Source organism: Gorilla gorilla, chromosome X (genome assembly GCF_029281585.2).
Source record: "Gorilla gorilla gorilla isolate KB3781 chromosome X, NHGRI_mGorGor1-v2.1_pri, whole genome shotgun sequence".
NCBI lineage: Eukaryota > Metazoa > Chordata > Mammalia > Primates > Hominidae > Gorilla > Gorilla gorilla.
Window position 1 is genome coordinate 130,296,398 of NC_073247.2, and position 16,292 is coordinate 130,312,689.

Here is a 16,292-nt window from a genome sequence, read left to right on the forward strand (position 1 = left end):
TAGAACAATTTGTGTTATTTAAATGTAGCTTTTGATTTCCATTTTTTTGGTAAACTTTATAACTTGTGAAATTATCTACACCTGACGGAAGTTAAAATTTGATGAAGTCTGTTGTTTTAGAATGCCCTTTCTTCTGTGCAGATAAGCCATAATATAATTTTAGCTAAGTGTTGAACTCAGAAAGGAATTGTAATCACAGAAACTGGAGGAATACAAAACTTATTTTGCGCTTGTGCCCCTCCCCACCATGCCCCCACTAAAGTCTCAGTTTTAAAATGTAACTGTTTTCATTCCCAGGTTGAGCCCTTTTTTATCAATCTTGCCTTATTTGATGTAAAGAACAATTGTAAGATTTCAGCAGACTTTCATGTAGACCTGAATCCCCCATCTGTCCGTGAAATGCTGTGGGGCTCTTCAACCCAACTGGCCAGTGACGGTAGCCCAAAGGGCTCTTCACCCGAATCTTATGTTCATGGAATTGCCGAATCTCAGTTACGCTACATACAACAGGTAACGAATGACCTTTAGTCTTAGCAGCGTGTTCAGAATAAGAAACAGAAATATTCTTGTATTATTTCATGGTTTCAGGCCAATGTTTTCATGGCATTCTCTCTCTTGTAAGGTCTGTCGATAGAGATTTTTCTGGTTACTGAAGTTTGAGGGCAAAAATGGAAACCAATGAACATGCTAGTAACATGTTATCACAGGAACATTTTTAATGGGACCATGATGTGAGACACAAGGGAATTATTTTGTGAGATAGAAAGCTGAACCAGGCCAGGCGTGGTGACTCACGCCTGTAATCCCAGCACTATGGGAGGCTGAGGCGGGCAGATCACTTGAGGTCAAGAGTTCGAGACCAGCCTGGCCAACATGGTGAAACCCCATCTCTACTAAAGGTACCAAAAAAATTAGCCAGGCGTGGTGATGTGCGCCTGTAATCCTAGCTACTCGGGACACTGAGGCCGGAGAATCACTTGAACCCAGGAGGTGGAGGTTGCAGTGAGCCGAGATCACGCTACACTGCACTCCAGCCTGGGCAACAGAGCAAGACTCCGTCTCAAAAAGAAAGCTGATACAGACACCCATAAACACACCTGCACCCACACTCATACATATACTTCTAAGCAAGGCAATAAGTGCTTGAAAGTTTTGGTTTTTAAGAAAAATTGACCCTACATTAACTCTCCCACCCCTGATTTTCATGTCCATTATGAGTAGGTCATTTGAATGGAGCATATGGGTTCTTTATACAAGGAGTTTTACTTGAAAAGCAATGGGCGGGAACTGCTTGTGTCATAACTGTAATGCTACACTCTTCTATTCTATCTGGAGCAAAGAATCCCTTTCAGAAAGAGCTTAACTGTTCCTTGGAGTTCTGACCTCTGACCAGACTAGAGGCCATAAGAAGTTAGCCGAGTGGATTGATCATTTGCTCGCTAGACTTTTGCAGCTAAAAGGAAATGAGAGCACGGCATAGAATTAAAAGTAGAAAGAGGCATATGAACAAAGCTGTTCATGTTGTAAGGAGATTGATTTTTTTCTAAATAAAAATACTATTCTTTTTTTCCTGATTATAATAAGTACATTCTTATGTAGAAAATTCAAATAATATAAGAAGTATAAAAAAGAAAGTAAAAGTCTCCACCCAAAAGACAATACCTATTAACATTTTGGTAAACATCTTTTCAGACATCTCTGTTGTGTATATAGAAATATATACACATTATATGTACGCTTATAAAAATTATATTCATGTTGTTTTATACCTACTGTATTCTTTTAATATCATATTTATCATCCTATACCAATATCTATAGATCAGTCATATTTATATTAAAGGCTAACATGACATTTCATTGATTTAGCTACTTAAGACATTTCTAATTATTTGCTATCAGAAATAATGCTGCATTGAACCTCTTGTGCACACATCTTAGCTCATTTGTTGAATTATCTCCTTAGAATAAATTCCAAGCATTAGGATTTTTAGGGTCAAAGATTATGCTGATTTATATAGATGATCAAACATTGGGGAAGACTGCTTTACATGGACTGTCACTGTCTTTTTGGGGCTGTGGATTTCTGGTGGCTTGTCCTCAAGATGTCCCTTATCCCCTGATAGCCCCTTAGCTTGTTACTGAGACTATAGTTGTCACCTCTGTGAACATTCCACAATGATGGTGGATGCTTCTGAAAGAGGGATTGAGCAAGTAAAGTGTTGTAAATATTTGAGAACCTGCTATTGAATTTTATGTTTAAAATTTCCTGCACAATATCAAATAAGTCATTTTAAGCCAATGTGTATTTCCCGTATTACTTCAGTGTGTAGCACTCAGCTGTATGTTCAATGCAGGAAGTTTAAATTATGATTTCAGATGTCATCCAGTTTGTAATTTGGAACAGGAAGAAAATCAACATTTAAAAAAGATCTCCTGTGTGCCAACATTATTCCATCAGTGTCTCATGTAATCATACTAGTTTGTGAAATGATATAATCACTACTGTTTGACAGATGACGAAACTGAAGCTCAGGGAGGTTAAGTAAGCTGCTCACCATTACACAGCTAGTAGTGGTGACGGTAGGATTTGAATTTAGGTCTGTTTGAAATAATTTGATCAAGAATATTAGACAAATGTAATTAAGTGCTAAAATATATAACCCTAGCACATGCCCTGCCACATCCTGGGAGCTTTGTAAGTGCTGGTGGCTGGGGTAGAGGACCTGGCCCATTTTCTAGCGGGAGGGGCCAGCAAAGTGGGTAAGAGTCGCCCTGGGGTGGGGAGGCATATTCATGCCCCTTGGTGGGAAACAAGGACTGGGCCATAGACCTTGTCCTAAACGGCCAGACCTCCAGCCCACGTGGGATTTCTGGGTTCTATCTGGCCACCTTTTGCATTCTGGGGACAGGGAGAGGACCAGAAGCTGATGGGACAAAAGGTAAAACAACCCCAATGAGTGTCCCCCATCATTGGAATCCCTGGTCAGTTAGAAAATGGACATCTCTGTGCCTCAGCATCCTTATCTGCAAGTGGAGGTGGTGACAGTACCTGTGTCCAAGGGCTGTGGGGAGGCACAAATAAGGTGCGTGGTTCTAAGAAAACACTCAGCACTGTGATGGGCACACTGGGTTAGCGCAGTGCAACGTAGCAGCCAGGAGTAGTAGCACTAACAGTGATCTCAAACAAGTGAAAACAGCAAGCTTTTATCAATTATCAACTATCTTAAAATTATAGTCCTCATTGCTGGCATCAGTAGGAAATGCTTAGAGTACTGGGAATGGGAAACGATAGGTGCTCAGTAAATGTTAGCTATAGCAATAATGAGTATTACTGTTCTCAAACTCCTGGGCTCAAGCAATCCTCCCGCCTCAGCCTCCCAAAGTGCTGGGATTACAGGCACGAGCCACCACACCCAGCAGTATTACTGTTCTAATCTGACCTCATCATATGAGATGTTGGGTGTATGGGACTCAGGGCTGAGAGAGAATATAGCATGGGCTGTGTAATCTGGAAGCCTGAACTGCAATCTTCTTCACCCACTTACTCACTGCACAAACCTTTCTGAGCCTCCACTTCTTAATCTATAGAATATGTATATAGTAGTGCCTATATTTCAGGGTTTTTATGAAGACTGAATGAGATAAAGCATGAAAACCATCTAGCATGGTTATGTGGCAGTTAGCATAACACTGCACTCAAGGCGCACTGCTCAGCATACCTTCTGCAGGGACAGCCCGGGCAGTCTGCCAACCCGGTCAGCCTCACAGCTCAAACAGCATGTTCCCGGCAGTACCAGAAGCCAGGTTCTGTGACCTTGGGATGCTTTGGTGGGCCACCTGGGTAATAGCAAGGTACCTGATATGCATTACTTCATTTAATCCATACAAGAAGTGTATGAAATCACTACTATCCTGCTATTTCACAGATGAGAAACCTGAGACTTAGAGAGAATGTGACTTGCTTAAACCCATAAATGTTGGAGCCAGAACCCAAGAAATTTGACAAGCAATTTTGAACCACTTTGTTCACTTTCTCAAGCAAATTTGAACCACTTTGTTCCATGCTTGCTGCTTGGGAATTCAAAGCTGAATCAGCCATTACGCAGGATCCTTATAAGCTGTTTGACTTGGGGGAAATTATTAACCTCTTAACACTCAATTTTCTATTCTGCCCTGTCTACCTCCAAGGGTTCTATCTGGTACAAATGAGATAATGTGTCTGAAATGCATTGGAAACTGGAAATCACTATATTAACAAAGTTGGTAATATATCAAGGAAAAAACGAAATTTTGGTAGAGACTCAGTGATAGATTTTTCCACTTGAATTCACTAGTGATGCCCCTTTAAACAACAGGCATAACCAACTAACATGCTATGTAGATGATATTATATTTGGAAGGAGTCAAACTGGACAGGAGGTGTTCCTGTTCCACATGCATTCAAAGAAAAATGTAATTTTGGTTGCATCTACATTAGTACATTTAAGTAAAGTGTATGGGGACAAAATGAGTTTTGGATTCTCTGTCTCCTACCTTTGCATTGGAAGCACCAGAGCTCTTGAACTGCAACAAAGGAATGTCTTTTAGAGGATGATTTAGTTTTTCTATATTAGAGCAGTAAAGTTTCTTTTTCCTTCTTAGTGGAAATAAATATTAGTTAAATATTAATTGCTCTTGAGTTACATGCAGCTGCATTTAAAAATGTATATCTTGTTCCACTCGAGAAATGTACACTATTTTAGCACACATCAATTAAGCCAAACAGTGTACATTGTATTAAATTCGGTCGAAGAACTCACTTCGCATACACAACCAAACCAAAGAGGCAAAGCAGCAACGGTGACACCTGCGCTATGGAGACTAACAGATGTGAGGTTGGTGACAAAATATAAAATCCATTTTGAAAGGAACGTTGGAAGCTTTGAAAACTCTATGAAAGGAAATTCTATCTATTTCTAGGGTCCTGGACATGATCCTTTGTTGAATATGAACATTGTTTACTAAAAATTGTTAACCATAAACAACCATATGCACAAGATTATATAAGAAAGTCTAACGGAAGTACTTTTTTCCCAGGGAATTTTCTCAGTGACGAATCCACATCCTGAAATTTTTCTAGTTGCCAGAATTGAAAAGGTACTACAGGGAAACATTACACACTGTGCAGAACCCTATATCAAAAATTCTGATCCAGTAAAGGTAATTTATAAAGATTGTTGATCAACATTTCACCTTAATGTAGAATTTGCCTTTTACTGATACTTTAAATGCCATTGCTTTGAGCATGCTATATATTCTGAAAACATTGTATACTGTGTATGTTTGCTAAAACTTGAACATGGCATATTTTCCTATTGTCATTGATGTTCTGTTAATGTGATAATCTGATTTCTGCTTGATTGTCAAAATAAGAACCAAAAGCTTTTAGGCAACATCTGCTAATTGACACCATATCCTTAACAATAGCCGTTCTTTTCCTTACAGCCCTACATGAAGCCCTAGAATGAATCTCAGAGCTGGGAGATTAAAGATGATCCAGTCCTATAGTTCCCAAATGTCAGTTCATACCCAGATTTACTCCTGTCTGTGATGAAACGAGAAAAGAAAGACAGACAGTGAACATTTCATGAAGCTAAATGTATTTAATTCAAAGGGCTGCCCTTTATTCTGAGATCTTTGCCCTTCCTACTTTTTAAAGGTTATGCGTATCTTCCTTTCATGAAATGTTGGCATATTAAATGGCAGGGATTTAAAAAATTATTGTTGAATGTCCTTAAGTGGCAATATTAAAAGTTGGCAACCCTATATCGTCATCCAGATTTCTAGAAAATTGTGAAATTGTGAAATTCAAATGTTTGGAAATCATCGCTCTAATCTCATCCTCTCCTTTTATAAATGGAAAAACTGAGACCCCAGGAGGGAAAGGTTCATGGTTGAGTTCATTAGTAGCACTCCAGCTACTGTGTATTTATGAAACATCAATCTGTTGTACATGGCATTTTGTTGTATACCCAAATAGTGTTTATTAAGTGGAAGTTGCTGATGTGATGGGACTAATTTGTGGAGGAAAAATGTCTCGACAATATAGATAAAAGCCTCCAGCATTCTGTATCCCTAGGGATAAGCATCCAGCCAGCATTTCGAGTCTGTTTAGACTCTATAGGCAGTTTATCTCCTTGTCATCTCCCTGTGCCTGTGCAAACAGCAGCTCCTGCCCACACTTAGACTAATTGCCTTGACTCCTGGTGACTTGCTCCTTGTCTTGGGAGTAGAAAGGGCAGCTGTATCCAGAAAAAACTTCTCCCAAGAATGATGAGCATTTGCCTGCTATGTGAAGTAAAGTACATGTTAAAACCACTGAACATTTTTCCAGTAGAGGTCTTTGGTTCAAAGTGTGCCCTATATCTGTTTCGTCTGTCTTCTGCTATAAATGACAGAAGCTCTGTTAATGAGAAAATCCAAAGCCTTTATGAAATACTTTGGACTTGAAAAATGGCTGGCTGATGCATGTTATTCTGCTTGTGGCTATTTCTATATATTTTTTTGAGATTTTTGATGTTTTATAATGGTAGGTTGGGGAAATTATTTTTCTGGGTGGGTCCATGGCAGTTTGAACAAATACAAGCCTATCTTCTTGTTTCTGACCTTAGACGGCCCAGAAGGTGCACAGGACAGCTAAACAAGTGTGTAGCCGCCTTGGACAATACAGAATGCCCTTCGCTTGGGCTGCCAGGTTTGTACAAATATAATCCTGACCCGCTCACTCGTGTTCATATGTGAAGTTAAGGGCTGTTATACTTACCAGCATTCAGCACTGTGTTTCTGGCAGGCCAGTTGTATCTTGGGACACTTGGGATGTAATAATTATTATTTTTGTTGTTTTTGAGACGGAGTTTCGCTCTTGTTGCCCAGGCTGGAGTGCAGTGGTGCGATCTCGGCTCACTACAACCTCCGCCTCTTGGGTTCAAGCGATTCTCCTGCCTCAGCCTCCCAAGTAGCTGGGATTACAGGCATGCGCCACCACACCTGGCTAATTTTTGTATTTTCAGTAGAGACGGGGTTTCACCATGTTAGTCAGGCTGGTCTCGAACTCCTGACCTCAGGCAATCCACCCGCCTCGGCCTCCCAAAGTGCTGGGATTACAGGCGTGGGCTACTGTGCCCGGCCAAGAATGCTTTCTCTTAAACTTTGCTGTGCATCAAAGACCCTCTCATTTTTTTTTTCATATGTCTTGCTTTAGGGAAGTTTTCTTTGGCTTTGGTTACTGCTCTGACTGACACCACTTAATTTTACTGCATTTAAAAGCAGAATTTATTTGGTAGTCATGGAATTTTTTCAGAAAAGCAGAAATTATAGTGAGTTATATACAGTATACCCCCTATTTCAGAGTTGGTTGTGTTTATGCTTTGAAAATCTATCATAGAATGTTTCTGGAAAACATACTGAAAATTCAGAGGCAACTAATGAAGTCATTAAATGTGAGTGTGTAATTAATGTATTTTCTTCCTGATGACAAATTCTGCCAGCATGTGTTAACTATATTTCATATCTGATGGTAGGTTACATTGTTTTATCCAAATTTTGTAAATCCATGCCGGGATGACTTAAAACAAGTTTCTTGTTTTTCTCCCTTTTTCAAGTACAGGTTCACTGGCTTGTTTGTGGTACAGCCTGTACAGCTCACTGGGGCTTCTGTGGAAAGGACACCATGTTCTGAATAATTCAATCAATTATGTTCAGTGGGTGCTAGGGAGTAGCATAAGGGTAGGAGATTCTAAGTTAATTAACTCTTTTATTTGTCACTATTTATAATCATTTCATTTTGGGCAAGGTCTCAAAATGTATTGTATGTTGGTAGATGAAAGATCACTATTGTCCTTGTTTTGCAGACTGGTAAAAAAAAATGATAGCTAGGGGTAGGTGAATGGCAAAGAGTAGCAGAGGTTGGTGTATGTAGGCATTATAGAAGGTGAAGTATGGCTTATAAATATCAGCATATTTTTAATGCTCCAGCCTGAAAAGTCCATTGCTGCTGCTGCTATTATTATTGTTAATAGTTATTGGCCGGGCACGGCTGGGCGCAGTGGCTCACACCTGTAATCCCAGCACTTTGGGAGGCTGAGGCGGGCGGATCACGAGGTCAGGAGATCGAGACCATCCTGGCTAACGTGGTGAAACCCTGTCTCTACTAAAAATACGAAAAAATTAGCTGGGCATGGTGGCGTGCACCTGTAGTGCCAGCTACTCTGGAGGCTGAGGCAGGAGAATGGCGTGAACCTGGGAGGTGGAGCTTGCAGTGAGCAGAGATTGCGCCACGACACTCCAGCCTGGGCAACAGAGCGAGACTCCGTCTCCCCCCCAAAAAAAAAAAAAAAAAAAATTGGTTATTGGCCGGCCACAGTGGCTCACGCCTGTAATCCCAGCACTTTGGGAGGCTGAGGCGGGTGGATCATGAGATCAGGAGTTCAAGACCAGCCTGGCCAACGTGGTGAAACCCCGTCTCTGCTAAAAATATAAAAAGTAGCCGGGCGTGATGGCAGGCGCCTGTAATCCCAGCTACTCGGGAGGCTGAGACAGGAGAATTGCTTGAACGTGGGAGGCGGAGGTTGCAGTGAGCCGAGATCACAGCACTGTACTTCAGCCTGGGCAACAGCAAGACTCTGTCTTGGGGAAAAAAAAAGTTATCAAGTGCTAACTCTGTTCAAGGCACTTATCTACGTGCTTCATGTCTATTGTCTTAAAAGGTGGGTACTGTTATCCCTGTCTTTGAAGATGAGGAAATTGAGGCCCAGAAGTGAAGCAGAAAGACAAAAATATAAATTATTTTCCAAGTTCACACAGCATGTGGCAGAACATGGATCAGAACCCAGGGCACCTGCCTTCAAAGCCATCTCTAGACCACTGTGGCATACGGTCCCTCTTTGGGCCATACCAGTAGCTGCTTGATGCCATTTTACCAGTAGAAAAGTTAATTTTGAAGTCTTCAAAGTTAGGAGCTTTGATTTCCAGTTCTAATGAGGAATTAAGGTATTTTTTTCCTCCTGAATTGTTTTGGTTCTCAGCAGTAGTAAAAACTTACTCAAAAGGCTGGGCTGGATGTTTAAAAGATATATGATAAACCTCTGTTTACTAGAAATAAAGGAGGTATGCTTAGCGAAGGATATGAACAGACACTTCTCAAAAGAAGACATTTATGTGGCCAACAAACATATGAATAAAAGCTCATCATCACTGGTCATTAGAGAAATGCAAATCAAAACCGCAACGAGATACCATCTCATGCTAGTTAGAATGGCAGTCATTAAAAAGTCAGGAAACAACAGATGCTGGAGAGGATGTGGAGAAATAGGAACACTTTTACACTGTTGGTGGGAGTGTAAATTAGTTCGACCATTGTGGAAGACAGTGTCACGATCCTCAAGGATCTAGAACCAGAAACACCGTTTGACCCAGCAATCCCATTACTGGGTATATACCCAAAGGATTATAAATCATTCTACTATAAAGACACATGCACATGTATGTTTATTGTGGCACTGTTCATAATAGCAAAGACTTGGGACCAACCCAAATGCCTGTCAATGATGACTGGATAAAGAAAATGTGGCACATATACACCATGGAATACTATGCAGCCATAAAAAAGGATGAGTTCATGTCCTTTGCAGGGACATGGATGAAGCTAGGAACCTTCATTCTCAACAAACTAACACAAAAACAGAAAACCAAACACCGCATGTTCTCACTCATAGGTGGGAGTTGAACAATGAGAATACATGGACATGGGGAAGGGAACATCACACACCGGAGCCTTTCGGTGGGTTGGGGGGCTAGGGGAGGGATAACATTAGGAGAAATACCTAATGTAGATGATGGGTTGATGGGTGCAGCAAACCACCATGGCACATGTATACCTGTGTAACAAACCTGCACATTCTGCACATGTATTCCAGAACTTAAAGTGTATATATACACTTTATATACACACACACATATATATATATGAAGTAGGAACAATGGAGTTAATTAATGCCTATTACCACATCTTCAGAGGTGTGCTAGGGGGGAAATATGTTTCAGGCTATAGCTGCTTCCAGTGTGTTAGGTGCGTGTATATTGTTTTCCATTTTAGCAGCAGAATAGTTGCTTAAAAATGGGAGAAGAGGAGGGGAAGGGAATAATTCAAGTTCATATGGGAAACTATACATATATAGTCATCCCTCAGTATCCATGGGGCATTGGTTCCAGGATCTCCCACAGATACCAAGATCTGCAAATGCTGAAGTCTCTGATATAAAATTACGTAGTATTTGCATGTAACCTATTCACATCCTCCCATGTACTTTAAGTCATCTGTAGATTACTTATAATACCTAATGCAATGTAAATGCTATATAAATAGTTGTTATACTGTATTCTTTAGTGAATAATGACAAGAAAAATCTATTTGTGTTCAGTACAGACACAGTTCTTTTTTCCAAATATTTTTTATCCATGGTTTTTTGAATCCATGGATGCGGAGCCTATGGATACAGAGAACCGACTCTACATTGTAATCTCCCCATATAAATTTATCCTTATGCTTTTTATGAACTTTATGGAAATATACTTCACCTTTGATAAAATGTACATATTTTAAATGTCTAGCTTCATGAATTTTCATGCATGTATACAGTCACGTAACCACCACCCCAACCAGATATGGAACATGTCTATTACCCCAGAAAGTTTCCTCATGTCCCTTGTCCATTCAGCCATCTTATCCCTGTCCCAGGCAACCACTGATCTGATTTTCATTGCAGATGACTTTTAATCTCTTCTGCACCTTCATATAAATGGAATCATGCAGTATGTCCTCTGATGTTTGCTTTCTTGTACTCAGTGTTCTTGAGATTCATCCATATTGTTGTGTGACTATGTAGTTCATTTTGAGCAGTATCCCATTGCGTAAATATACAGCAGTTTGCTTACCCATTCACTTTTTCATAAATATCTGGGTTATTACTAGTTTGGAGCTATAGCAAATAAATTGGCTGTGAACATTTATTTATATAAATTTTTGTTAAATTGCTGCTGCACAAATTAAGAACATTCATGTACCATGTGGAAATATGCCTAGGAGTGGAATTGCAGGATTGTAGAGTGATGGGTGATTAACTTAATGAGAAACCGCCAAACTGTTTCCAAAGTGGTTTCACCATTTTACATCCCGACCATTGCTAATTTTATCTTAATTTATCAACATGGAATTTTTTTTTTAAAAATGCTTCTGTTGCTGTTTTAGACCCATTTTCAAAGATACTCAAGGCTCTCTCGATCTGGATGGGAGATTTTCTCCTCTGTATAAACAAGACAGTAGCAAGCTTTCAAGTGAAGACATTCTCAAGTTGCTCTCAGAATATAAGAAGTAAGTGTTTGGTGTTTCTGCAATAAGTAAATATAATAGATGAATCCTCAGTTTTTTAAAATGATGAATGTGAGTCATATATGGGAAAAACAGAATGATTAAAATTGTAAGTTTGGATAGAGGGTAACCAGTGCATTCAGTAATCATAATTTTAACTCTAAAATATTATTATTTTATACCCAGGCCAGAAAAGACCAAACTGCAGATTATTCCTGGGCAGCTAAACATCACAGTAGAATGTGTTCCTGTGGATTTATCAAGTAAGAACATATTGCAAATAAACCTTAAGCATAATGTTTGAATGTCAGGTTGTTATCCTTTCAATATTTTTCTTGAGGTTTACGTGGCATATTAGTTTCCCAGGGTTGCCATAACACAAAGTACTGTTACAAATTGGGTGGCTTAAGACAACAAACATTTATTCTCTCACAGTTCCAGAGGCTAGAAGTCCAAAATTAAGGTGTTTGCAGGGCCATGCTCTCTCTGAATGCTCTAGGGAAGAGCCATTCCTTGCCTCTTCCTACCTTCCAGTAGCTCCCAGCTAACCTTGGCATCGGTTGGCTTGTGGCTGCATCACTCCAACTTCTCCTCTGTCATCACATGACCTTCTTATAAGGACACCAGTCATTGGATTTAAGGCCCATCTAATCTAGTATGACCTCATCTTAACTAATTGCATCTACAAATATCCCATTTCTAAATAAAGTCACATTCTGAGGTTCCGGGTGGACATGAATTTTGAGTGGGGGTGTGGATGCTTTTCAACCCAGTATGCACGATGAATAGTTACAGATTAGGAAGTGAATTGAGTTGATTTTATCAGATGCTGTTTCATATATACGAAGTTGTGAGTGTGTCCCAGTCAGATTCTGTTGCCTTTTGCCTTTGGTAACTTTTACTTCTGTCATCAACTAAGAGATGAAAAAGGAGAAGGATTTCTTTTCTTGTTTAAGGACAAGAATCCAAGATCCCAGGAGAAAAATAGAAGACACAAAACACAATTTGCAAGAGATAAAATGAAGTAGCTAGTAAATATGTGAAAAATATTCAATCTTAGTAATAATGCCAGTAAGGCAAATTAAACAATATGCTTTTGCTCATCCATCAAATCTATTAAAATGTTTAAAGTGAAACTACCTAATGCTGGCTAGGTTTTGGCCAGGTGGTATCACCTATCATGAGTAGGAGTACAGTTTGGTAATAGATATCCATAGATGTTCATAAGTAGGGCATTCCAATTTTGAGAGTATATGCATTCATTCACTGAATAACTATCTATTGAGTAAACATTTATTGACTACCAACGAGGTGCTTTAAACGTAGGGAGTTTAAAGTCTAGAAGGAGTGACAGTATGCAAGCAAACGAGTTGTATTAGTCCGTTTTTCACACGGCTATAAAGATACTACCCAAGACTGGGTAATTTATAAAGGAGAGAGGTTTAATTGACTCACAGTTCTGTATGGCTGGGGAGGCCTCAGGAAACTTAAAATCGTGGCAGAAGGGGAAGCAGGCACGTCTTTTGTGGTGGCAGGCGAGATAAATAGTGAATGAAAGAGGAACTTCCAAACACTTATAAAACCATCAGATCTCATGAGAACTCACTCACTATCACAAGAACAGCATGGGGGAAACCGCCCCATGATACATTCACCTCCCACCAGGTCTCTCCCTCAACACCTGGGGATTACAATTCATGGTGAGATGTGGGTGGAGACACAAAGCCTAACCATATCACAAGGGCAGCTGTAAAAAGGGTAGCCAGGGAACACCTGTCTTAAGCTCAGGAACTGAAGAGGGAGAAAGAGAGCCAGCATGTGGTGATTGGGACTGAACATTTTCGGACTGAGGGCATCACATACGTTGTAAAGACCATCACATATATATGTAAAGACCTTGAGGTGAGACCAAGCTGGGTTTGCATGAACAGAAGGGAATCCAGTGTAGCTCTAGTGTAGTATGTGATGGGAACAGCGGAGATAGGAGATAAAATAGGAAGCATCAGGTCATGTAAGGAATTGTGTTGACTGTGGTAATGCCTAAAAAAATTGAATTTTATTCTAAATGCAGTGAGAAGTCAATAAAGAATAGTAAATGGAGGTGTGGCATCCACTTTATATTTTAAAACATCTAAGAGTACAATGGATTATTTTTTCCTAAAGAAGCAATTTGAAATCTAGGCAGAAATGGATCCATAAAGATGTTCTTTGCAGTGTTATTTATATTGGAGGAAAATTGGAAACAATCAGAATCCAACACTGTCAGTGTGGTTAAGATAATGATGCTACACTGATACCATACCATGAAACTTTATTGCAGCCATTAACAGCAATGTTTACGAAGAGTTCATGGAATGAGACATCAGATAAATGTCGAAAAATCAGGATAAAGTTCTATACATAGAGTAGGATTTTCATATCACTATATACAATATGCATAGAAGACTAAAAGAAAATATGCCAAAGTCTCAACAGTAGTTATCTCTGGGTGGCGGAGTGAGCAACTGTCCTTGTCTACCTTCACTGTCTACCTCCAGATGCTCTGTTAGAGGCATGTATCACTGTAATAATCAGAAAAGCAAATCCAACAAAAAATACAGCATCCTCAGGTCCAACTCTCCCTGGGTCTTCCTTCATCATTACTGCTCTGCAGCAAGGACCAGCAGTCTTAGAGCCCCTTAAGTATATGAATAACCTTTACTACAGTGACGATTTCAATAACATATGCTGCTAAACTTCTCTGAGGCTTAGTATTTTTTCACTGTCAGGGTATTGAGTTTATCATTGGTAACACATCATAAGATCAAAAGGCGTCCATTATTTCTTAGGTGAAAATTTGCACTTGTACCAAGTTAGCTTTTAAAAAGTGACTTGCCATGAACTAATTGGAAGCATAAATTTACCGTTATTTCCCTGATACCAATAAAAATTTGCAGTGAAAGCTAAATTGCTGCCACAGGAGGGAAAATGAAATGGATTTCTTTGCAGAGTTTAAATTTGTCAAAATTATGATGTGTTATATTTGGCAAATCACTCGACATTGAGAACGAAATAGCACTCCACGTCTGGTATGAAGGGTTCCACTAAAATCAGCATCAGACTACTCAGTCTTGTCTTTTTGGGTTCTTAAAGTTGTCATGTGATTTTTTTGGTCAGTTGCTAAGAATTATGTTTTTTAAATCGCTCTTTGAGAATACAATTCATGTATATTTTTTATACATGGAGGAATGTGTTAATGATTATTAAACTGAATGATCTTTGCCTGTTTTTTTCCCTGCTATAGATTGTATTACTTCTTCATATGTGCCCTTGAAGCCTTTTGAAAAGAATTGCCAAAATATTACTGTGGAGGTTGAAGAGTTTGTTCCAGAAATGACAAAATATTGTTATCCATTTACTATTTACAAAAACCATCTGTATGTATATCCCTTGCAATTAAAATACGATAGTCAGAAAACATTTGCCAAGGTAACCATGTAAACTATACATTTTTGGAGTATAAAATGTTATTTATAATCTGCTAATTGTGTGACTCATTTTGACTGATCAATCATTTTAGGCAAGGAACATTGCAGTCTGTGTGGAATTCCGGGATTCAGATGAAAGTGACACTAGTGCCCTAAAGGTTTGTTTATGATATTGATAGGCATATGTTTTTACTAGAGATGGAGATTTTGGTACTCAGTAGTCTTATGCTCTAGGTTTAATTTGTATCAACATTAAAAAGAAAATGTTCTAAAGTGACAAATGTAATACTTTCTTTTCTACTCTTACATATTAACTATAAGGCTTAGTTTAAATATTAATGCAGTAGGAGCATATATAGCTTTAAAAATATCAGGTTTTGGCTTTTGCTCCTTTTTGATTTTGCAATTGCTTCAATGCCCAATTGCAAGGTCGTTTTCTTATGACCTGATAGTTTATAATGGTACCATCAAGGGACTATAAACTCCTTTCTTCTTGAAACCTGAACAGGCTTTGAGCTGACAGAAGCACAGCATGACTGCTTTGATCTGAGATATGACTTCTACTCCGTGACTGGCCAAATGGTGCCTCCAGTCTTGGATTGTGGTCTATGAAAAGCAGAATCTCAGTCTTATCTGATACAGCAATCCTTAAATACCTGTCACACCACAGTGCCTTTATATTTTTACTCTTTATAACTGGAACCCATCAATCAGGGACCTGAAAGAGAAGTCAGAACATCTAGCCAGCAAGAAGTGTTTATTTGGCTCCCCATTTCTCTTGCATCAGCCTAAATCAGACAGATGGATGCTGGGTCTTACACTCAAGCCACCTAGGGAAACAGGCTGGAATGCCCCTGACTAAGTAATTGAATAATAGCCCCTACCTTTGAAAAGAGATTTTTTTTTTTATGTATACAGAGAAACTTAAATTAAGGATTTGCTGGCTCAAATTCTGTATGTTTTCTCTGGTTCTCTGTTCAGTAGAGATGAGAACAACTGCTCTATTTCCTCCATGCAATATCCTTTTGTAGACCCAATGACTCTTAGGTTACTTCTCAGCAGTTCTTGCAAATTGCCTTCATAACCATATTTAAGAAGAGTTGGATATTCACTTATATGGAGTTTCAATTTCATTTCTTAGCTGGCCTGGATTGCTCGCTCTAAAGTAACGGAGTGAGGCAATTAGTACGTTGGCATGCTGACTCCATATTCATCCTTGAGCCTATTAGGCCTATAGAAGTGAAAAAATCCCACTAGAAATGAAATTGGATCTTTCCTTGGAACCATAGAAAGCCTTACATTTATTTTATTGGTATAACAGAAAGCCAGTGATATTTTAAAATGTGGCTCATAAAGTGCCACATTTAAAAATGTGAGAGAACAGCAAGCTTGTCTGTAGCTTAATACGCATTCAATTTT

At 39.2% G+C, this 16,292-nt stretch overlaps 1 protein-coding gene across 4 annotated transcripts in view; it reads left to right on the top strand.

Moving 5' to 3' along the window:
- DOCK11 (dedicator of cytokinesis 11) overlaps positions 1-16,292 on the top strand; it is a 190,080-nt gene that overhangs the window by 77,748 nt on the left and 96,040 nt on the right. For all 4 annotated transcript variants that reach the window (XM_031006107.3, XM_063703173.1, XM_055376223.2 and 1 more), the window contains exons 12-18: positions 298-510; positions 5,079-5,201; positions 6,653-6,735; positions 11,287-11,409; positions 11,593-11,669; positions 14,690-14,874; positions 14,966-15,031. In XM_031006107.3, coding sequence (XP_030861967.2) covers positions 298-510; positions 5,079-5,201; positions 6,653-6,735; positions 11,287-11,409; positions 11,593-11,669; positions 14,690-14,874; positions 14,966-15,031 — 870 coding nt within the window. The remainder of the gene's footprint in view (positions 1-297; positions 511-5,078; positions 5,202-6,652; positions 6,736-11,286; positions 11,410-11,592; positions 11,670-14,689; positions 14,875-14,965; positions 15,032-16,292) is intronic.